Raw genomic sequence first — 24,913 nt, forward strand, 5'->3', positions numbered from 1 at the left:
CTCTAGGGCACTGAGTGAAGTACAACAACATAGCCTGAGATTCCTAAGCACATATACCCACATGTACACACACACATAGGTTTATCCCAACTAAAATTTTCTACTGGATTAAGCATAGTGAATTGGCTTGTGGCAAAATTTCTATATGCTTGTGATTGGGCTGACAAAAGACAAGCACTGCAATGCAGTTGGAAATCCAATCATTAATCAGTTAAAGTTATCGATATATTTACCAGAAACCACAATTATACCAGTATGGGGCAGTACACAACTGAAGTAAGAACAGGTAAAGTAAATAGTTGACCTTGCTGGCGCTCTTTTTCATCTCTGAAACAAAGGCCCACCTTGCATTTTTTCAAGAGGATAGAACACTTGCCAGATGGAAGCTTGTCTTAGTTAACACTGACCCTGGATAATTCAGTAGAAATGCTGAAGTATGCTTATATTCCATTTGCATTTATAGATAGGCCACAAATTTTGAAATGAATAGTGTTTTAAAAGAACACATAAGAAACCCCCCCCCCCCTACCCCCCGGGATTAGTGTAGACTAATGAGTGCTGTGTCAAAGATCTATATTCATGTCTTTGGTGGAAATAAGTAGCTATTGGTACTACCCTTAGATGTCAACCTCACAGCACATTATATTCAAAGCATACATTCAATTTATATTGAGAGATGTGTAATACATGAATTATTTTGCACAATTTCTCTGTTGCAATTCTTTTCAGCTCTTAAAGCACATGCTTTGTCAACATGGCATGAATGCAATTGTGAATGCATCAGCTGCGAGCATGCTTGGAAAATATACAACTAGCGAAGGTAGTGCACGGCGAGCTAACATGCAATGTAACACTGGACAGGCCATTGGCAGCACTGATGCAATGTGCTGCTGTGCCTCCCCTAGGTGATGGATGGTCCCTATGCTGAACATAGCTAACAACATAATTTGACTTTAACAACTCTAGAGGCGACTGCTTTAAATATGCAGCACCTTGTGACATAGACATCAGCATGACATAAAAGTGCTTGCTGACATAAAGACGCTGAGACGTAGATGAGCTTGTGTAACATCGGTAGGAAATGATGGTGATGAGCTCACACAGCACATGGCATGCATGAAGTCTGAAACTGAGGCACCTGCCTCCACATGCTCCTCAGCTGTGTTCACATGGCACTCTCACGATGTCACAAAGGCCTCAGCACTCCTGTCATTAAAAAGTGGAACTATTCACAATTAAATTACTAAATAATTATTTGTTGAGTGTTGGAGCAATTGAGGTCCTGCACCATGATTTGCTCATTTCTCATTCTGAGTCAATAGCTACTTATTAAAGGGAAAAAAAAAGAAAGAAAGATAGAAAGAAAAGAAGAACTTTGCATCTGCTTCCGTCCTTTAAAACAAACGCTGCACAACAGCTACTGCACCTTGCTTGCTCATTCTGTCAGATGTTGTTTCTCTTCATATGGCTGTAGTGCACCAAAGTTCACCTTTGCTTCCTTTGGGCATGCAGTGCACTGCCCTGCTGGAACGTTTGCCTCCAAGGATGAAAGGTGCACTTTCTGCAGTAAGGGCTTCTACCAAGACCTGACGCGGCAGTCTTCTTGCAAGCATTGTCCTGTGGGGACACACACTCGTGATGAGGGCAGCAAGAGCCTCACTGAATGCATTCGTAAGTTGTTTTTACATGTCACTCTAATTGTACAATTGCACACCGAGTTGCACAGAAGAAAAGGCAATCACTGAAGAAAAGGCAATCTGTTTTTTATTCAAATGTAGGTTAGAATTGGTTTTGCAGTATAAGAGCACAGATTAACCATGAATATCATATGCCACATAATACTCATTGCTCATTAATCTGCATTCCTGGCTGACTGAAATGTGTGAAGAATACTATATCATGCTGGTAAACCATAACTCTTACAAAACAACTGGCAGCAGGATTGTAAGAATGCATCAAGATCACTGGTTTTAACATGTGTTTACTTTTGGTTTTTACAGCTGTCTGTGGATTTGGAACATATTCTCCAACGGGCTTGGTACCTTGCTTACAATGTCCATCAAACACCTTTGCCGGCACCCCTCCAATTGATGGCTTCAAGGAATGCCAGCGGTGTCCAGCCAACACCTTCACTTACACACCAGGGGCGGACTCTCTCAAATCATGCAAACGTGAGGGAGCTTTGTATATGTCTTTTATCCTAGAATATTAAGAAGAATCATTTTGGCACACTCTTGTGAGAAAATGTGCCAAAAGAATATTTTTATTCGAATAAAGCTAGTATCACGAGACATTATTTGATAAGATAAGTTTGCTTGCTCTTTCCAGAACTGCCATTTGTTCTGTAATTTATTTCTTTCCAGAATTACGATTTCTATAATTTGTTTTATGGGGTGTACATTAGAAAGCACTAGCATTTCATGACATTGCTTTTTATATGGTAATATGTTGTTGTTTATCATGCTGCTTTTGCTTCTTGATAAGTTCAAACAGTCTGAACGCTTACATTCCTGATTCCATTTGAAGGAAATACATTTTTTTATAAATATTTATCAGAGACGGTGCAAGTGAAAATAGATACCTGCACTCTATACACATTGAGAACAATCGGATGCAATGTTTTGTTATGATACTGCAATTTTATGTAAAAAAAAAAAAGAACTGTACACAAGATATAAAAGCCAACCCATTTTGCAACATGAGAAAAGCACATTTTAATATCATGCATGTGTTCAGATATGAGAAAATGTGTCTTTTGTGATGCTTTTGTTGAATATGAGATGTATGCAGTATACATACAACAAAAGGCGTGTCTCGTTTGTCTGACTGAGTTCCAGTCATGGCAAGTGCCTGTGTCAAATGGTGGGTGATGAAGCACAACAGTGTGACTCCATTAGATTACCCTTTTTTCTGTCTTATACTTCAAATTTTGCTTTTATCTTTCTTACATGTAAACATGCAATGCCTAGGTATGATATTTCAACTAAAAGCATAGAAATGAGAATATTATCAAGAAAAGTGTACATTTCAACCAGTATCTTTCCAATAAGTAAAATTATTTCAATGGAAATTGCTTCTATTATTGCAGTCAAGCAAAAACCGCTGTTTGACTCAAATAGTGGGTACAGCCAGTGACGTGCAGCAAACTATCACCTGGACTGATGCTCACAAACTGATGAAAAAAAAAAATTTTCAGGAAGCTGTGCTATAAAACACAAACTTGCAAAAGCATTTAATTGTGCCCATGTTGTTGCATGTGCCCTGTTCCCATCTTATAGCACCTGCCATTAAATGCTTTATGCAATGTGACCAACTAGCTCAATTCAAGATACTGCTACAAATAACCTGTAACATGACAGTTGGTCACTAGAATTGTTGTGCAGATGTAGAAAAAATTATAAGTTTGTAACCACCATAATCTAGCTAACATCACAGTAATTCAAAAAAGCTTCTCAGTAATTTCATAGTCCCCAACCATATGCAAGCTACTTAGCTATTCATCTCTCTTACTTGGTGCCACTTCACAACTTGGCTCATCCTCTTCCTGCAGCACGCTGCCCTCCAGGCACATATTCCGAGACTGGTCTGGAGCCCTGCTCACCATGCCCCATCAACTTCTACCAGCCCCAGGATGGTCAGACCAGTTGTGTCAAGTGTGCCCCCAACCAGAAGACGGCCAGGCCAGGGGCACTTAGTCCAGAGGCCTGCTCACCTGGTGTGTGAGCATGTTTACTATTACAACTTCTCTTCCTTTTCAATTCAGTAGCAGCTCAAAAGACTCCAGAATAGCAGTGTATATTGCATGCATAGCTGTATTCATTTTCTTCAATTAGGGCATTATTCTTGCAAATGGCATTTCATTTAAAATAGTTCTTTTGGCCCATTGGAAGCTCTCGGAAGGCTTGAAGCATTTGTGAAGGATTGCATATTATTGCCATTGTTAGAGCATGGTTGGGAATTAAGCATGCGCTCCCCTTTCTTTTCTTTTTTCTGTTCAGTGCACTGCAACCCAAGCATCTGTCAGAATGGTGGCTTGTGTGTCGCTCAGAACCACGACGCTGTCTGCTACTGTCCAGCAGGCTTCACAGGACAGTTCTGTGAGACTGACATGAATGAGTGTAACAGCATGCCTTGCTACAATGGGGGCACGTGTATTGACCAGCCACAGGGATACAGATGCAAGTGTCCTCAAGGTAAGTATCACTGCCTGTATGTATTAATGAATGCTTGTGTGATTAGTACTGACAGGAGTGAGAGCCGACAACACAGTTTACATTCTGTGCATTGTATGTCTGAAATAGAGGCAGTTCCTGTCTGGGCTCAGTGTTCTGTTTGAACGTGCCCTTGGCCACCCATGGACCCTAAACCACTGATGGCCCCAAGAGCACATTACAAATATGATGTAGAAATGGAATGAATGTGACAACTGACTCCCTAAACTTATGCAGTATGCACAGATGCGCCTCATTTTCACAATACCATGCGCAATACGTAGGCATCTTAATGACATGCTATCTGTAGTATAATTGTGTTAATGTGACTTAATTCATACAACTTTATAGGTTTCCATGACTGTGACTGTGAGCACTGAAAATTCCCCATTTTGAAATATAATTCAGATAATACATGGTTCCTCAAATTTCCTTTTTTTTTTCTGAATGCATCAACAAGGTTCTACAATACTTGCAAGATGCTGAATGTAAGCACTTTGTGCCTGCATTCAAGCACTTTGTGCCTTTATGTAAGCGCATCACGCAGCTTTTATGATTTTAGTGGATAGTACCCAATTCATATTGGTGCTTTGTGATTATTGTCGTGACAGCACTTTTTGTTGCAATAGAATATGCAGGAAAACAAAGGAGGTACAGACACAAATCCCACTAGTGCATTACAGCACAATGCAGGAAATCTGGAAAAAGCATTTTACCTGACTTTGACAAAGACTTCCTCAAAAGGCAGAAGCTGCCACTTTGTTGAGGTTGGCGTAGCCTAGCACATCTATAGCATGCAAATCAGTTCAGCATCAAGCTTGTAAGGGTTACTGTATCACTTGTGACTCATCACTATGCTAGACGAGTAATGCAACTCATGAAATTAAAATACGATATATCTTTACATTTTAGGCATAGAATGCTACTTTGCCCCAATGTGTGTGCTTCCAGAGGGGGAATCTACAATCCAGAAAAACCACTGTAAATCCGATGAGAATATGAAGTCAGTAAAATCCAAAGGAAATTCAATAAAACCTAACTCAAGCAAAGCATTCACAATATGGTGAAGAAAAATAAAGCTTTGCACACCAGTGCCACTGTGACCAGGTGTAGTTGCATCCTAACTGGAAAACTCAGAGCAACATATTTGGACACAGACACAGGGAACAGATGAGAAAAAATGATTTCGTCCATGTTTGTTTGTCCTCGGCAGTTCCATTTGTCTGAGTCAAAATATATTTTGCAATAAGTTTTCCAGTATGAGAGATTGGGCTAGTTGGTAATCTATGATACAACTTATTAGCATGAAAACTTGAACGGGAGACGACAAGGAAATGTATGTGTTGTTCCCTTGTCGTCTTTAATTCAAGTTCTTGCACTAATAAATTGTATTATTAAGCTTTCCAGTCAACATGATAGACCAACTAGCCCAACAGTCAGTCCTTCCTTAGATGCTAACCACTGAGATATTATCCAAGTTCAGCACTTGGCAATTTGTGTGAGGTATAAAGCATGCATAGTGCAGTCTCTGCACGCGTTGTCAACTGTGCAGGTATCTTAGAGGCAAGAGCAAATGGTATGCTCACGCAGACATGTTTGGTGTCCACATAATTGTGTATTAACTGTGCAGACAGAATGTTGAAAGTTCTGTGAAGAAACCAATGACTGAGATACCAGTCTCACCAGCAAGGTCTTCAGTGTCTGTGCCACATAGTAATGACATCAATAAACATAGCTTTCTATGATTGCATAAGTCAACAAGTGTAACAAGTGCCTTGATGCACAGATGTGTGGGAGTCGTGAGCCACTAGAAGACATAGAATAAAATCTGTGCACTGATACCATTTAAATAGTGTTTTATGAATGCCCCCCCATCTCCGTATATGGAATAGGCCAACAACTTTTTGTTCCAGATTGTAGCTTATTTAATTTCTTGCTATCTCTTGCACTGAAGAATTGCAACTATAGAAGCTAGTCTAAAACCAAGTGTGCAACACAGTGCCTGACTTGTATAAACAGTGTTTAATGAACCAGTGTTGCCCTGAAACAGCAGCATACAAAAATAAGGTGGGAAACCCTTGCACAATTTGTGCACACTTGAAAAATTGCTACCCAAGTTCTAGCTCAGTACAATTCAAGACAAAAAAGCCATGGCATCCAACTGGCTCCTTGTTATAGCCTCATAATGTTTTCTTAGCAAAGGTGCCTTTCTGATTCTGGTTAAACTTTCTTGCTGCCCTTGTGCACACTCCTCACCAGTGCATTTCGCCGTGGCGAGCCACAGCTGCTGCACTAGCACTGGCAGTGGTAATTGCATGACTGCATACAATAAATAACACCTGTGAACTTAGGTATTTTCTGCGGCTAGACTCTAAGTGCAGGGGGCCTCCTGTATATGTGTGCAAAGTTTCAAGCAGAGATGTTTAGCCGTTTGCCGAAAATTCTGAAATTTATTTCGCCACTTGAAGGAGCATTTTAAAGGCTCCAATGGCAGTTTGAAAGTCCCCTATAGTGCCTCCAATATAACTGTAACTTGAAAATTTTCCAGCATGTTCCTGCCAAGACATACTTTCAACCAAGTTCGATATGCCAGGTAGTCTTCAAGTGACACGCTGTCAAGAGTTCCAAAAGGGCACATAGCTTTGGAAATTTTCATAAATGCACCTAATTACCTCACACACTTCTAACTTTGCTTATACATAACCCCTTGACATACCCAACATCCCTTCCAAATTTCATTGTGCTAGTTCCAATGATTTTCTTAGGAAATTTCTTTGCCATTTGAAGTGGACATTCCCCACTGCGTCTAGGTGCAATAACAACTTTGCTGTAGAATGAAATAACGCAAGCTTCCTCAAATTTCTCTTTTTACATCAGTACTACTCATGGCCATAGTTTAGTTGCAGCACCCATGTTGGTAATAATGCTCCTGGTCCCTGGCTTGACTTTCCATTTATAATATTCATAGACAAGGGTCCTCCAATGTATTTATGGCCGAGAAAAATTGCAAACGAGGAAGTGGCATCACTGTTAATTATGCTCTTGAAAACAACACGCAGGTTACAGTGGCTTGCAGTGTCAGGAGGAGCAAAGTGACTGCTTGAACAGCACATGCCCAGAACGTGCAATGTGCCAAGACCTACCAGGCCAGGGGACTGTAAACTGCCTTTGCCGCTCAGGCTATGAGGGCCCCACGTGCAATATCACTGTCAATCCCTGTACAGTTGGTGACAGTCCTTGTGCCAATGGAGGTCTCTGTGTGCCCCTGCAACAAGGACGTTACAAGTGCCAGTGTCCGCTTGGATGGAGTGGCCCCACCTGCCAGATCAACATTGGTAAGTGCCATAGTGAGCCTTTCATGCACTTCTACACCTAATAACTCTGGCTAACAGTGATGGATAAACTGAGTAGTATTTATACCAATCCATTTCATGGATGGTGTCTATTTATTATGTTTACAATGTGCTTTCATGGTGGTTCTTACCATCTGTGCTAGAAGATTGAAGGTCACTGCAGGCATGGTCAGAGCGGCCCCTGGGTTGTGCCATGGTGCCTCTGTATTACATAAGGCACAAAGCTCTAAAGTGAGAGAACTATGCCTTTATATCTCTGTAACTTGTGAGCAAAAGATGTCATAGAGGTAGCTGTACACAGCCATGACACAATTATGGTTACAAATATACCGGCCAAACTTTTGACACAGACAGTACCTTCATGCATGTTTTACAACCTTACACCAGACTCATAAATGTAGTTGTATCGTACATGAAAGATGCGAAGAGACAAAAGTAATTAGTTCTGGTAATACCATGTTGTACTCCCAAAAAATAGACAAACAGCATTGCTGAACAGCTGTGAAGGGGAATGAAACCCTCAGATGTGTAACTCACAACATAAAGTATTGCTCAATTTCCTTTCCAGATGACTGTGCAGAGAATCCTTGCCTCCTGGGAGCCAACTGCACAGACCTGGTCAACGATTTTGTTTGTGACTGCCCTGCTGGCTTCACAGGGAAGCGATGCCACCAGAAAGTGGAACTGTGCAATGTTGACCCTTGTGTGCATGGCACATGCATTGACCGCCTCTTCTACAGCGAGTGCATATGTCATCCTGGCTGGGAAGGCCAGACTTGCGAACGCAACATTGATGACTGCCGCTCCAACCCATGTGTCAACAATGGTGTCTGCATTGATGGTATCAATGAGTTCCGTTGCCAGTGTGACACGGGCTACACTGGATCCAGATGCCAGCATACCATCGATGATTGCGAGTCTTCACCCTGCCAGAATGGTGGCACTTGCTTTGACCAGGTGAGCTTTACATTTACGACAAGAGCCTTGAAATTCACACACACGAAAAAATTCTATCAATTATTGCAAGATTTCAACTCGGACGCTAAGCCATACACTATTAGCAAATAAATAGCTCCCTTACCAAAGTCAGCAATATACAAGGCAGCCTGAACAAGGGATCAGATCTCGAAACATCCATCCATTTTGCACACTGTTCAGTGACAGTGCTGAGTTTTGTTGCTAGTAATGACCAGACAAAATTCTGTTGAATCCTTGCCAAAAGTCATTGCTTGCACTGTAGTTTACTCAGAAAAATTCTGATATCTAAAGTAATCCTGCATGTTTAAACAGTTATATTAACTATGTTCCATCCCACTATTTGTGATGTTCGAGTTACAGTATCCATGATATGGACATAAACCTTTATTTTTACACATATATTTCAATAAAATTTTTATTATAAAAAAGTAAAATACTTCTGCTCATGTCTTGCACCTCCTTTAGATGGAAAAAAAGAATCTTGGCATTAATGTAAAAATGTAATTTTATGCACTTGTATCACAGTGCTACAGCATTTAATTCTGTGCGTTACATGACAGCATTATTTGGTGTAAAAAATAAACTGGTATTTTCTTTTCAGATTGAAGGTTTCATCTGTCAGTGTAGGCCAGGTTATGTTGGCCTTCAGTGTGAAGCAGAAGTGGATGAATGCATCAGTAGCCCCTGTTATCCAACAGGAACTGAGCGATGTGTGGACAGTGACAATGCTTATAAATGCATCTGCAACCCAGGCTACACAGGAGAACTGTGTGAGGTATACAAGCAATTTGACTTCACATATTTCAGTGTGTTGATAATGTACACACACAGAAAACATTCTTAAGAATTGAAATTTAAAGCATGTAACATGCAAGCCAGATATTCTTGACATTTTATTTATAAATAATCTATCTCACAGTGCCACCAAAACATTTCTATCTTAATAACTGTATAAGGCTAATTTATAAAGAATTTAGTAGTGCCATACTAAGACTAATATTAAAGAAAACAATATTCACATTTTTATTGCATTTTTACTGCTTCATCCTTTTTTCATTATCTTAAAAGACCTTACAAATGCTATACCTTGTAGGTCAACATCAATGAATGTGAATCCAACCCATGTCTGAATGATGGAAAGTGCACAGATGCAATCAACGGCTTCAAATGCTTCTGTCCACCTGGCTGGACTGGCGAACACTGTGAAATTGATGTAGGAGGCTGTGCGTCGGATCCATGCTTGAATGACGCACACTGTATAGACTTGTTTGAAGACTACTTCTGTGTGTAAGCATGATCTTTTTATTGATAGATTACGGAATGCCTGTCCACTAATTTGTTAAACAAGGGGGTTTATTAGTTTTGAAATATGCTTGCTCATAGAAACAGAAGCAGTTAAGCCCATTTCTGTCAGCTGTGGAAAACACATAGCAACCTGATATTTTTTTTTCTTTTTGTATATTGTTACAGCTGCCCATCAGGCACAGATGGCAAGCGCTGTCAGACATCCCCGCAACGATGCATTGGGAACCCATGCACTCATGGGGGAACTTGTCGCGACTACGGTAGTGGCCTCAACTGCACATGCCCACAAGGTTACAGTGGTGATGGTTGCCAGTATGAGCACAAGGCCTGTTCTGACGTGTGCCGCAATGGTGCCACATGCAATGAAGTAGCTGGCACATTTCAATGCACCTGTGCACAAGGCTTCACAGGGCCACACTGCGAGTCCGATGTGCAGGACTGCACACCATCCTCGTGTCCTCCAAGTGCCACATGCATTGACCTTACTAGTGGCTTCTACTGCAAGTGCCCCTTCAATTTAACTGGAGAAGACTGCCGCAAACGTGAGCACAATTCGTTCTTTTAACTCGTATGCACTATCTGTAGTTGCATTGCAGTTTTTAGTGTGTGCAGCAGAACCACAGCTCTACAATATCTATTACATGTCAGTGCACTTTTATGATCTAGTGGGGTAGAGGTTATGAAAAAAAAGTTCTGAAGTGCATGTAAGTTTTTTTCAAAGTGCAACAGAGTTTAATGTTAAGTTACTGGTGATGCAAATATTTGTTACCTTCATACTTTTGGCCAAGCATTACAGCCACTCATATATCGTCATGATGAGGAGTAGTCTACATTAGGAGTAGTTGACTACTCCTAATGATTTCAAGTTTCCATCTGCCTTTGAACTTCTGTCTCATTCATATATTGTTACATTTATACATGCCAGCCTGTAAACAGTGGGTAAAATGCGTTCAACAAGGTCTTGTGCACATTAGACTACTAAAGAAATTGAGTGCTTATGATAGCACAAAACAGTAATTTCTTTTTCTTTAAACACTGACATATAGATATAATTAGCTAGATGTTAAATGCATCTTGTCTTGCAGCCATCAACATTGACTATGACCTGTACATCAATGATGAAAGCCGATCCTCGAGTGCTGCCTTGGCAACACCCTTTGAACTGGGCTCCAAAAGCTTGACCATTGCCATGTGGATCCAGTACAACACACCAAGCTCTATTGGAACCTTTCTAACTCTTTACAGTGTGGAGTGAGTTCAAAATTTGGCATCCAGTATCTGTTTTATGCTTTCCTTTTGTGCTTTAAGTGCAAATGTACCGTCAACTAAGGGGACTGACTATGAAAGTGCTTTTATGGCAGCTATCAAGCTATCAAGTAGCCCAGTGCCAAAATTTAAACACCATTCTGCTTGAAGCTGCTATTGCTTCAAGGCTAAGTGGTCAACCTTGAATAATACTGCCAGTACACAAGTGAAGAAGAGCTCTTATTTTCTATGACTTTTGCCCATGCTATAGAATACTCACTATGCAGCCTATGAGCAATTCCAGTCACTCACTGAATGGCCTTTAAGCAGACACAGTATAAGACAGATGGCATGAGCACAATGGTTAGACAGTATTCAAGCATGCAAATAAAATCATGAAGAATATCAAATTGAGTGAGATAGTAACAATCCATTGTTAGCACTGCACCACATTGACCAAGACAAAGCACAGGGAACATAGGACATGAAATGCATTCCCTCTGCTTAGTCTTGACCTTTGTAATGCCGTTAATCAAGAAAATCCTGCCTCCCCCCACAAAAAAACTGAGCTTGCTTATCGAGCAACCAAACTTTAACCCAACCCATTCTGCCGCAACTAGGTTGATAAAAAATTTTCCCATTGTAAAGCTCTTTCCACCTTGCAGATTTCTTGTGAACTTTTTAATCACATATGTAAGATCACCATGCAAGAAGACTTCTGTGACAGCTTTCACAAATTACTTGGGACCAGTCAAAGCTACAAGAAGATTGCTAGCTTTGATTTTTGAAATGGCCTTAAAGTGACACTAAAAAAAAAAAATGTTGAGCTGTATTACTAAATTACGCTTACACAATACCTAAAAAGCTACCCTTGCTGTGAGAGCAGGCTCGATAAGCCATAAAAGGTGCAAAAACAAAAGACAGTAGCGACAACGCCATCAAGTTCCCGCACCAGATCCCCATGATGTCATGGATTTTGACGGTATCTGCTCAGGCCTAGTTAATTTTTTATCTATAAACATTGACTACATTGTATTCTAAAGGAGTCAAAGACAGAACTTGGGAAGTCTTTAAAGCTCTTACTGTGCCAAAATGGTCAAAATATGAACAGATATGAAATTTGTGCCGTCATATTGGCGTATCGGCACTCGGATTTTGGTGTGAAGTTCGAAGAATGGAAGTTCGGCCTTCAATTTGTCTGTTAGTAACCAAGCTCTCATCACAAAATTAATGAACGTAGAGCTTTGCAAGAATGCTTTGTCAGTCTAATCTGACTTCACTTCTCCCTAGTGTCCCTTTTAGAAAATAATGTGTTATACAGTTGCCCTGTCTACATTTCCATTTCCTTATTTCTCAGGTCTCCTTACCTGCCTATTGGAAAGCGCAAGCTTGTCATGGCTGACGACACAGGTGTCATGGTGTCACTGTTTCCTGACCTGACATCAGACATCTACATTCCTTACTTAGACAATGTCCCTGTGAATGATGGTCAGTGGCATCACATCGTCATCATTTGGGATGGCAACCATGGCACCTTGACACTCATCACTGACACAGCTGTGGCTGGAATGGTCACTGGCTACATACATCAAGAACAACTACCAGACTTGTACGTAGTGCTTAGCAGAGGCTATGCTTCTTGAAAAATGCCACATACTGGTTGAAACATTCCTTTAAAACTATTTGTGGCTTCCCTCCCTCCACTGCCGTCTTTTTTCTCTTGATGTTTTTCGTTCAGGTACGTCAGGTACATATAGAGAAAAACAGTAAACAAATCCACATAACTTTCTATATATAAAGTTTTGAAGAAGAGGGAACAGTGATAAAATTGTGGACTTTAGATAAGCAGTAAATTTATTTGTGCTGTGAAGTTCAGCCATGTGCATGTGTTACAAACCACACGTTTAGTGATATACCTAATTTCATTTGAGCAATTACAAGGTTTTCTTGCAAGGCAAGACAGAAGGAGGACATAATCCTCCTGACTAAGGTCTTTGCCTCACTGTAGCAGCAGATGTAGCAGTTTCCATTTAATAAAAAAACAATTATCATAACTAATACAAAATGTTACAAACACATTCAATTACAAACATAATAAAAATAACTATAAATTCAAATTTTGCATTATATTAAATGTTTGTAATGAATATGCACTTCTTTATCACTGTGCTAGAGTAATCTAATGTTAACAGATTTAACTGAAAGTTAATCAGCTAAGCTAAAATTATTTGTTTAAACATATTTATTAAGTTTGACAACCTCTCAGAAAGTGCAAGGGTGTGGAGGAGCCAAGTGAAGAGCTAAATACGATATAGCACATATTCACAGTACTAAGTTTAGCTGGAACCAATAAAAGAAAGCATCAAAAAGCCAGCCATGAGCTACACAATATGCTGTCATAAAATTACTAGCTGTTCACAGGTGTCTGTGTGCAATGTGTCACCATTCCTAAATTCAGCTTCACACTCCTTTTCATGTTCTATTCAGTGGCTGGGTCAGCCTGGGTGCACCACTAAATGAGGAAAACAAGGCCACTGCAAACAGTGGCTTCCACGGTCGCATCAGCAGAGTCAACATTTGGGATCGACCACTGGATTTCACATCTGAAATACCCCACCAATTCCGAAGCTGCAAAAATGCTCCAGTTCTATTTGATGGACTGCTTCTCAGGTGGACTGGCTATGACAGGTTAGTGGTACAGCTGCATTGCTCTTTTGTGGCCTTCACAACATGATTAGCTGGCTAATGGCAGAGCATTCCTAATGTTGAATATATATATAAGTAAATGGCACTCAGCACACCACTATAAAGTAAAGTCAATATATGTATAGGTATTAACAAGTTCCAAAGAACTACTTCTCTGCGTATGCTTCATTCTATAACAGATTTATATCATATTTTCTTAAGAGTAACCCCCACTGACCTGACCTACAGTGGGGGTTACCCTTTGATCATTTCTCAGAAGTGATTAGTCTGCAAAAAAAGAAAAAGTGCATAATTGTCATCATCCCCTTTGTTCTTGAATATGGGCTGTCTGTGTTCAAATTTATCTCATGGTGAAGTCTTTAAAAAAGTGCAGTTTTACAAAAAGGCTCAATGGAACAAAAGGGTGATTTGCTGTGGAAGCAGGTGCAGCAGCTCGGGCAGCAGCACAAAGGACTCCGTGTCAAATGACAGTGGAAGTGAATAATTATATATGAATGCTCCAAAGGTGTGCTGTAATTTACTTAGCAGACATATACTTTCTTCCTTTCACTTGAAATAAATTTGGCCTCTTTATTTTAGGCGTTATCCATAAGAAAATTGTATTTCCTGGTTGTGATTTGTAATATAGTTTCATTTGCCTCAAATGTAAGCACTCCATCCTCGCCTCCTCCATCCTTCCCCTACCCAGTGCTGCCAAAATGCGACGCCAGTTTTTTCCTAACTTGGATTAAAAATCTCTAGACTTCCCTAGATGTTTGCACAATGTAGTTCTTAATTTTGGTAATACCGTTGACTTACGCTAATTCTATTCTGACGGGACCGACGAAATTGGTTGAATTATCCGGCGGGTCGAATTGAGCAAAAAGCCAGGGAGGGGGGGAGGGGGGGAACGCTGAAACACACAGTTAATTCACTTGGCAGTATTTGCCTTTAAAGTTAGCTTTGCCACAGCACACTTGTTATGCGGTGAAACATACCAAGCGGGGAAAGGGGCCACTGTTAGGGGCATAGCACGTGTTCCTTAATTTGCACACGCACATGCACCGTCTACGGTCACAGTACGAGCACCGAGATGCCTAATAAGTTTACTGAAAGGCTTTCAGAGTTTTAGAAAGACCCCCGCTCTTTTTTTTTTGGCTTCATACATCCCCTCAACTTTTTTTTTATTTCATTTTACCGCTTTTTTTTTTTTTTACTTGCTTCACCAAAACACAGATGGTTTTTTTAAGCTTTCCGGTGCACGGAGCGTATAGAACACGTTCTAGGCCCCGTTAATGGTCTTCTACACGAAACACACATGCGAAACGAGGGCTGAAATCACCACAGATACGTCAGAAATAGCTCTGAGTGGCTGTCAGCATGCTTATTAGGCGTCTAGGTGCTCGTCCTGTGACCGGAAACGTGTACTATGTCCCGTGACAGTGGCCCCTTTCTATTCTTCATACGCTTAACACGGCTGTACTGCGGCGAAGCTGACAAGTCAAGGTCGAATTCCCCGCGACGGCCAATTTTGAGATCGAAATAACGGAAGTTTGGACCCATATAGAAATGTATGAGCGCCGGCCGGGACCTTCGGTCCGGATCGAATTAACCGAAAGATTGAATTAACTGTATCGAATTAACAGAAGTCTTGTAAAATTTCTGTAACAATTACTTTTTTGTTTGTGGTATCAAATAGACACAGCAAGCAATTTATATATTAAATTTATGTCTAAATGTGTACAAAAATATTCAAATAATGAAGTCACTGGACCCAAGTTGAAATGATGTTGCAGTGCAAGTTTGGGTGCTGCTTGAAGCCATACTCACAAAGAAAGATGCCAGCACATTTGTACTTTCTTGTTGTCCGAAGTTGTTCTTTGCTTAGACCATAGTGCCAAGATTACATGAAGCTTCATTTGAAATCTAAAAAAGATTAATGCTGAACGTCCCTTACAGAATGTGACAGCGTCAAAACAGTGCGCCACTTCAGGACACCAATGTAGATCACGTGAATAAATTTTTTTTGAATGCTGTGTACTGACATAGCACCACCACACTTACACATAATTTGCCGTGAAGCACGAAGAATTCGAGGCAAATGTTTATCATTCCTTTGAAGCGAAGCTTGCCCAAACACACAACCACTGGAACGCTGTCCAAGGTTGCTCTGCCTATGGACGGTCCCCGGCAAATTTTAGTATATGTTCACCACATCTGCTTTTTAGCACCACAACCACAATTCAGTGCTCAGTGCTAGGCATATATGTCTGCTTACGCCTAGATTTGCCTGTGCTGCTTTGTTTGGTGTTCTATCACACATTTGTTTCACTGGTTGCAGATAAATATCTCATTCTGAGTGCACAGACATGGACAGCCTAGCTAGACATACGAATGACAAAATCTCAGCAGCAGTACTTCGTTAAAGAACCCTGAGCATCCACACCCCATCATTTACTTGGCGAGATATGTTCATTGTGCTGCAGTACAATCAAGTCATAGTTTGCACGATAATACGAAAGTAATTTGCGGTGACTGAAATCAAAACATGCTGTCACATCAGCAGTTTCATCACTTCAATGTCATAGTGCACAATTTCCCTAGATTTGGAAAAACTTCATTAAACAATGCTTACAATCACTAGATCTAGAGAAATTTCTTTAAAACAGGCAGCACTGTCCCTACCACAAACACAGACATGCACACACATTTTTGTCATCATGGCTATGAAAATAACTGGGTGCTTAGATTTGAATAAATGTTGTGCAGTGGGGAAAAAAAATCACTGCAAATAAACATTGAGGAGAGACGAACAGCCATATCTCATACACCATGTGCTTGTTAACTAGACCTGTCATTCACTTGTGTGCCAAGAGAACTGTACACATTCTACATGACATGCAATCTTCCAGACAACTGGTGTGCACCCCCATCTTAATGCTTCTAGATTAGAACAACGAAAGTATGCAGTGAATGAGATATAACAATATGTATTTAGGATATAAAAGTAGTTGACACTAAGCTGTGATTTTAAGTGGCCAAAGCAGTTTTTATATTAAAAAAAATAGCAACATTATAAACATAAGCATGACAAATCTTCCATCGGTCACCATCATGTCTGCTGGCTGTGGCACTTCCTGTTTCCTTTTTCTCTCCTTTTAGTACAGTGAATGTCATCCATGTATAAAGAAAAAAAAAAAGTTATAGCACCCACAGTAAACATTATTGTGAATTGCAAGAAGACTAACATCTAGAGTGCAGCTGTATGTTATGTTAACTTTCTCTGAAACAACAGTCTAGCTGACAAGCATACTATGTGCATAAAGTGCTTGTTATGAACAAATGTAAGTGTTGCACATAGCTGTACTAAAGTACAGCTATGCTACTTGCTCGTTCTTGTTATATTTGCTTTTTTCGTACATTGAATCATCATGTAAGCCGAACGCGCTTAGGAGCAAGAGCCCCTGTCAGGCCGTATGGCCTTTAGCTCTTGTTTCCTCTTTCTGCAAGGAAAAAAGAAATAAACTTCAAACTTCAAACTAAATGCTACAGTCTTGCCTATGTACCATACACTACATCATCTTGCTTTTGGCTTTGGTTTATGGGGTTTAAATTAGAACAACTGGAAATCCGAGTTAGGAAAATGACAACCTGCCAATTGTCTGTGTTGTGATGTGTTTCCTTTAGGATGCTTGTAATCTTATGGGACAGTAATGCATATGCATATATTTTAAAAAAGGTGTGCTCACTCATTCTTTCTTCATGTTGCACAGGGTGGATGGTACAGTAGAGAGACAGGGTCCAGGAAAGTGTGGGCAGCGAGTGTGTGGTGTGGGCTTCACAGGCGATGAGTGTCGTGTCCGGCACCAAGACAAGACACCACCAAAGACAATCTACTGCCCTCCAGACATGTGGGTGGTCACGCCTAACAGTTCTGTGGTGCTCCAGTGGGAAGAGCCCCAGTTCTCTGATGACTATGGTTCTATACGCATACATGAGCGTAATGGCGTTAGGACAGGTATGTATTCTCAACTTCATTCATACATTAAAATTTGTGCTTCACTCTATGCAGTTTTTAGTGTGCATTGATTGCTTTCATTTGGTCCCCTAGGTGGTGCAGCAGTCAGCAGTTGGAAGCTTGCACTGTTATTCTTACTCTGATTCCATTTAACAATCTTAATATAGTAGCCTCCCCTAAAGGCAAACATGATATACCTTTATAAATATGTCTTATCTGAAGTTCAAGTTAACAGAAGTGGATTTAATATATCGAAAACTAAACAAAGGTTTGCACTGAAACTTACCCATAATGAAGTTGGACCCCTAGCTTTGCTATCAAAATAACCTGCTTCACTGATAGAAATAAAACTCATTGCATTCATTTTTTTATTAGATTTTAGTGACTTGCAGAAGTAAGCCTTAGTAGAAAATTGGTTTCTACCTTTCCTAAATTGCAAAATTGGGGTGTTCTCAAAACAAAAGCTTTAACTTGACAGTACTAGCTTGACAACAAGAACACAGACCAGTGCTCCAAAAAATAACATCTGTGTATCAGTGCATTAAAAACACAAACAACTTATGTCTTAAAATACAATACACATCAGTCTCTCAAAATATTTGACAAATCTTATGATCATGAAACACAGCTTGACATGTGGTGCAGCTCATGGCTTCAATTCTGCCCGCGTTTAATAGAATAAATGAAACTGTTACAAAGATGCAGTGCTGTTAAAATTTTCATAATTTCAAGTCTCACGGCTTTCTTAAATGCTTAATGGCAAAAATTCTACTTCCGACACATGCCAGAATGCCTTGCTTTTTTTGACACAATAAATTTTATCCACACCGATGAAGCATTTCTCAGAAAGAGCATTTCTATGTAATTGTGCATTTAGACAAATAACTTCCTTAGTGTGGCATTAAATATACATTTAAAATGAAGAGAACAGATTGAAGATACAGAACGCATTGTTTCTTGTAACAAGCCCCTTTTTCCTTCCAGGTCAAGCATTCATGAAAGGAACCTATGACTTGTCATATGTGGCTTTGGATGAGGCTGGGAATGCTGCCCAATGTGACTTCAGGATACATGTGCTCAGTAAGGCTGTCCAAACATTTCCTTTTACTTGGCTAGGCTCTTCTGAACCACAGCATTTTTTTACAGTACTACCAGGTGTTAAAATGCACAAATAGGATACAGTAACACCATATGACCTTAGACCATAAGGACATAGAGAATATAGCTCAAAATATCCAAGTAGTGAAATTAATGTTATATAAATAAAGGACCATAAATAGCATGACTACAGTCTCTTAATTGTGCTGCAATAGCAGCATACATGATATTGAGAACAGCTCAAAGTAGATGATAAATCAAGCTGCCCAACATAAATTTCTACAGGCTCACCCAGTTATCCACTCCTCAATATGCTTGACTTGGTGTGCACAACAGCTGTCATAGTGAGAAAAATAAATAAACAAAAAACTGAAATACCTCTTGTAGGTGAATTCTGCCCCTTGCCTGCACCTCCACTTGGTGGCCAACGCCATTGCTCTGACTGGGGCCCTGGAAGTCGTTTCAAAATGTGCACCATCAGTTGTGAGGATGGCCAAGAGTTCTCCCAACGCATCCCAGAGTTCTATGTCTGCGGTGCAGAAGGATTTTGGCGCCCTTCAGACAACCCCAGGGACCAGCTTGTCTTCCCTGCCTGCTCACGTGAGATCTTCTTTAAATGCCCTATAAACTCTTAAAGCCACCTGATAAAAAAAAGTTATTGTACATTTAGAGTAGGTGAGTGTCAGGATTCTTTCTGAGACTTTGCTGAAAAGGCAGGATGGATGTCAGTGCACACATTTGTTGTCATCATAGATCTTCAATGATGACAGTGGTGTAACAATGACTGTATCATGAAACAGATGTTGTTCTTATAGCGCTAAGATGTCAGTTTAAAAGTAAAGGTGACCAGGATACCCAGTAGAGCTACTTGAAAGGAAGCTTGAACAAGTTGCCTCAGTGAATGACCAGTACTGGCAGGCTGCACGACTCTGTGGGTTGTTACTTTCACTACAGGTCTCAAGACACACCTTTACAACACTCCAAAGCTGATAAATTATACTTCAAGGCCACTGACCAATGAAAAATTAATAGGATTCAATGGTGTACTTAATTTAGTTTTGCCTCTACTTCTATTATTTAAATGACCTTTCAAAATGACTAACTCATCATCATCATCATCAGACTGTTTTATGTCCACTGCAGGACGAAGGCCTCTCCCTGCGATCTCTAATTACCCCTGTCCTGCGCCAACCGATTCCAACTAGCACCCGCGAATTTCCTAATTTCATCGTTCCACCTAGTCTTCTGCTGTCCTCGACTGTATTTCCCTTCTCTTGGGATCCATTCTGTAAGCCTAATGGTTCAACGGTTATCTAACCGGCGCATTACATGACCCGCCCAGCTCAATTTTTTTCTCTTGATGTCAATCAGAATATCGTCTATACCCGTTTGCTCTCTGTTCCAAACCGCTCTCTTTCTGTCTCTTAACGTTATGCCTAGCAATCTCTGTTCCATCGCTCTTTGCGCGGTCCTTAACTTGTTCTCAACCTTCTTTGTCAGTCTCCAAGTCTCTTTCCCATATGTCAGCACTGGTAAAATGCACTGATTGTACACCTTCTTTTTCAGTGATGATGGTAAGCTTCCAGTGAGGAGCTGACAATGTCTGCCGTATGCGATCCAACCCATTTTTATTCTTCTATGAATTTCCTTCTCATGATCAGGGTTCCCTGTGATTAGTTGACCTAGGTAAACATACTCCTTCACAGACTCTAGAGGCTGACTAGCTATGCTGAGCTCTTGTTCCCTTACCCGGCTATTCATCATTATCCTTGTCTTCTGCATATTAATCTTCAACCCCACTCTTACACTCTCCCTGTTCAGGTCCTAACTGCTACTCATTTACTCTTGAACATCACAGAAATTAAGCACATTATCTTTCCCACAGTTATGCAGGTTGTTAACAAGCCAAACAAACCTGAAAAAATAGAAAAAAAAACCTAATAACCTTTCAAATTTGAACATTTAAATTAATATCAAAATTCAAATCATTGGGTGTACTGCTGTTAATAACAGCTGTTGAAAAAACAAAATTTCAGCTATATCTTTAATGCAAATAGCATTCTTTGCCTACTTCAGCTGTCTTGAGCATATCTCAAAAAATCAATCAGTCAATCTTCCTATAGATTGATCCATCCATTTATCCACACACACACACACACACACACACACACACACACACACACACACACACACACACACACACACACGCACGCACGCACGCACGCACGCACGCACGCACGCGCACACACACACACACACACACACACACACACACACACACACACACACACTCTCTCTCTCTTATGCCGACCCAGTGGCTCAAGCTGTCTACTTGCACGGGCCATTAGGTATGTGCTCCAGGTTGTAACGCCGTCATGGTCATTCCATTGTTATTCCGGCTTTGTTATCTTACTCTCACCATGTCGTAGTTGTCACGCCTTCTAGCTGCACCCAGTGGCCTAAGTTGTCTAATAGCTTGGGCAAGAAGGTACGCGTTTGTGGTCATAAAGCCATCGTGGTTTTTGCATCATCGTCATTTCATCTTTGTCATTGGTCCCTCTTCATGCCATCGTAATTATGCCATCGTCTTCCCCTGTCATGTTATCATTGTCATCACTCCAGTAACATCACCTCATCACCTTCGTTGCTCCATCGACGTCAGTCTTTCTTTGTCATTCTATTATAATCATACTGTCATCATTCAATCGTGATTGTGCCGCCGTCGTCATGCCATCATTGTCATCCATTGTCAGACTGCATTTGTCATGTCGTCATGAATCATGCCATTGTCGTCACACCAATGCCATCATACAGGTTTCATGATAAAGTCATTGTTACACCACTGTCATCATACAGTCGTCAACACCCCACTGTCCTCTTGCTATTGTCATGCAATCACCATTGTCATAAAGTCATTGTCATGCATTTGTTGTCATACTGTCATGGTGCAGTCGCGGTCATTACATCATCTGACTCTCATCATTCAGTAATCATGGGACATCGTCGTCACACAGAAGTTGTCATGCCATCATCGTCACGCTTCCGTTTCACCATCGTCATCCTGTCATTGTCATACTACCTTTGTCGATCCATTGACATCATTCCATGTTCGTCATCCTATCGTAATCATGCCGTCATCATTCAATTGTGATTATGTCCCCATCGTTGTCATTGCTTTGTAGTAAGACACACACCATCATGCATGCATTGTCATACCGTCAACGTCGAGACGCCGTGGTCGGGTCAGCATTGTTCCAGCTTCTTAATCTGGTTGTCATCATTGTCCTCATGTTGTTGTTACGCTGTTGTCGTTATACCACCTTCATAATTTACGAATCAACATCTTATTGTCATCATGCTATTGCTGTTATACTGCCTTTGTTGTCACTTTGATATCATTCTTTCTTTGTCATTGCATCGCCACTGCATTGGTGTCGTAGTCGTTGCCATGCCACCATGCTCATGCATGGTGGCATGCATGAGCAAATGCCACACCAAAGTGGGACAATATCAACGTTTGTGGCACATAGCTGAAGCAACAAAAGTCTCCGAAATACCACTGAATGTGTTAAATAAAGGTCACTTTAGAAATATGGTATGTCCCTACATTGCTCAAATGCTATTTGCATTACCGTTAACAGTCATTGGGAGATGAGTTCTGTCGTGATTTTTCTATTGCGCACTTGCATCTACATTACTGCCATTTACATTGTACATTGTGTCTGCAACTAATATGGGAAGTTTGTAATAGAAGCAGAACAAAATTAGGTTACTCATTCTCCTCAGAACGCGTTAATTTATGAGCACTACATCATGTTTTAAGTAAAATTGCATATTGACAAAAAACCTTGTATAAACAAAGTAATTTGAAATGCCATTCGTAGCATTTAGATACATTCATGAAGGATTGCTACACCCATAAAAACTGCAACAAACCATGCCCTAGGGACAAGCATTTCACAAAAGTATTATGAGGCCCCTGTTGTTTTTCATTGTTAAAATAGCACTCTCATTTTCTGAATAGTTGTTCTGCTTTAAATAACATAATCGGACAATATTTAAAAAAATGAAGTTTTTAGTTTCTTTTTTCTTGGATAGCTGTTGACTGATTAGTGATGGTACGAGGCCTCAGTTTCTCGAAAGCACAAGAATTACGTCATACAGTATTTTAAAGGGACCACTTTGAAATTTTGTTGTAGCATGGCTTTAGGTTTGAAGCAAGCCTCCATGTAACACCACAAAAATCAAAGGTAGTGATCATGTGGTATCACAAACTGCTAATGTGGGCATCAGATACAGTGGTCACAGGTTATAATGACTACTAAAAGCTGAGCACTTGATGGGATAATAGGTGAGGGAGTGAGAAGGTCGCTTTGTGTTCCTAAAGAATAAGGTCTCTTACCAGACAAGTGACAGCAAAAGACCAGGCATATCCCATGGTGAGCCAGTTAAGAAGGAAAGAATGGCCAATGTGGCACTACGTGCCTAGCTTTGCATAATACAGTCATGATGTGGCTTGTGACCACTGCACTAGGTCAAATGACATGTCATAAGTTTGTTTGTAATACCGCATTACCACCTCATACTTCAGTTGTGCCACAAGGAGTCGTCAAACCTGAAGTGATGCTATACTTGAATATATTGAATGGGTCACATTAAATGGCAAAATTAACCATTTGCTCCATACTTGAGAAATTCAGGCCTTATACTGTGATTATGGAGTCAACAGCACTTAATAAAGCAAAAAATTAAGAGACAGCAAAAGAAAAAAGAAAAGTGTCAGTAGTCCTTGAACACCTGCTAATTTTGAGAAAGCGTAAAAGGAAATGCACAGTTAGCAAGATTTCACACCTCAGTCTTCATTTTCCAGTTAGAACACGATTCTCCCCGATTTTTGCATAGCTGAATGATACAAGTGAAAGAGCTGTGTATATTGAATACCTCTGTCCAAAGGTCGTGCACGGTTTTGTATCAAATTTTCATGATCCAGTTATAGTGGCTGCACTGCTTTTGCTTTTGCATCGTAGTACTGTGTGACTTTAGGAGCCTAGTCAGGGAAGTCTTCAGCATCATGGCAGTCCTGCATTGCCAGAAAAAAAAATAAAAAATAAACGTTGAAAAAGGAACATCAATACGCAATATGCAAAATTCTGCAAGTACATTTCTCCACACATCTTGTTTGACCCACACATGATAGTGGGCGTCACCCTGGAAGTGGAAATATAGCAAGAGTGCACAAGCTGGAGCTGCCATCCTTGCCACTACTTCTTCCTTATTACATTCTCGCTGTTTGCAAGCCTAGCCTCAGCTCAATAATGCTGTGAGCAGGAGGGTGGTTATCTTTTACAGGGCAACCTAATACAGTTAAAACTTGATCAAACGAAACCGATTTTACGAAGTTCTCAATCTAATAAAGAAATTTCCATTCCCCGGCAGGTACCCATAGGGTTCAATGTTATCATTAACCCGAATTAACGAAACAAACTTGGCCAAACTCGATTTAACAAGGTTTTTCCTGAAATAAATGAGTAAAGAAAGTGGTGATTTCTTTCTAATTTTGACACAGACGGGTTCTTCTTCGAGCATGCGCTCTAAAGCTATCGCGTTAAAACATCTAGGCGCCACGGTCACACATGACATGACATGACAAGAACTTTATTTGAGTCCTGAGGGACTGAGACCTCGGGGAGCCAAACCGAAGGCTCCCGAAGATCAAGTCGGTGGCTCCGCCCACGATGGAACCGGGAGATCAAGTCCCGCGGCAATGTCGTGGGCCCTCTGGACAGCCTGGAGTTGAATGTTGAGATTGCTGCTCTTGAGAGAGTCCTGCCATTGTTCTTTCGTGATGGGTGGAGAGGCGTTAAGGGCTGGGCACAGCCAGAGCATGTGGTCAAAGGAGCATGAGTCATGACCACAATTGGGTCACGACTCTGAGTGTTCAGGATCTATCCTGTGAAGAGACCGAGGAGTGGGATATGTACAGGTTTACGGTCACACATCCCTAGCTTTATTTTTACCAG

General features: G+C 40.6%; 1 protein-coding gene and 1 long non-coding RNA gene across 3 annotated transcripts in view; one reads left to right on the forward strand and one right to left on the reverse strand.

Moving 5' to 3' along the window:
* uif (sushi, von Willebrand factor type A, EGF and pentraxin domain-containing protein uif) overlaps nucleotides 1–24,913 on the forward strand; it is a 131,726-nt gene that overhangs the window by 89,633 nt on the left and 17,180 nt on the right. The window contains exons 33-47 of the mRNA XM_050196738.3: nucleotides 1,513–1,671; nucleotides 2,001–2,171; nucleotides 3,551–3,715; nucleotides 3,999–4,193; nucleotides 7,271–7,546; nucleotides 8,133–8,521; nucleotides 9,144–9,317; nucleotides 9,636–9,829; nucleotides 10,013–10,389; nucleotides 10,933–11,098; nucleotides 12,450–12,701; nucleotides 13,580–13,780; nucleotides 17,551–17,795; nucleotides 18,780–18,875; nucleotides 19,281–19,493. Coding sequence (XP_050052695.1) covers nucleotides 1,513–1,671; nucleotides 2,001–2,171; nucleotides 3,551–3,715; nucleotides 3,999–4,193; nucleotides 7,271–7,546; nucleotides 8,133–8,521; nucleotides 9,144–9,317; nucleotides 9,636–9,829; nucleotides 10,013–10,389; nucleotides 10,933–11,098; nucleotides 12,450–12,701; nucleotides 13,580–13,780; nucleotides 17,551–17,795; nucleotides 18,780–18,875; nucleotides 19,281–19,493 — 3,273 coding nt within the window. The remainder of the gene's footprint in view (nucleotides 1–1,512; nucleotides 1,672–2,000; nucleotides 2,172–3,550; nucleotides 3,716–3,998; nucleotides 4,194–7,270; nucleotides 7,547–8,132; nucleotides 8,522–9,143; nucleotides 9,318–9,635; nucleotides 9,830–10,012; nucleotides 10,390–10,932; nucleotides 11,099–12,449; nucleotides 12,702–13,579; nucleotides 13,781–17,550; nucleotides 17,796–18,779; nucleotides 18,876–19,280; nucleotides 19,494–24,913) is intronic.
* LOC126548521 (uncharacterized) lies at nucleotides 3,623–24,892 on the reverse strand. 2 transcript variants are annotated; one of them, XR_008609253.2, is made up of 5 exons: nucleotides 23,835–24,892; nucleotides 19,272–19,343; nucleotides 7,696–7,745; nucleotides 7,355–7,476; nucleotides 3,623–3,712 (listed from the first exon to the last, which is right to left on the reverse strand). It is a non-coding gene; the product is annotated as an uncharacterized lncRNA (long non-coding RNA). The 2 variants fall into 2 exon arrangements; XR_008609251.2 differs by having other exon boundaries at nucleotides 7,696–7,766.

Source organism: Dermacentor andersoni, chromosome 1, assembly GCF_023375885.2.
Source record: "Dermacentor andersoni chromosome 1, qqDerAnde1_hic_scaffold, whole genome shotgun sequence".
NCBI classification, from domain to species: domain Eukaryota; kingdom Metazoa; phylum Arthropoda; class Arachnida; order Ixodida; family Ixodidae; genus Dermacentor; species Dermacentor andersoni.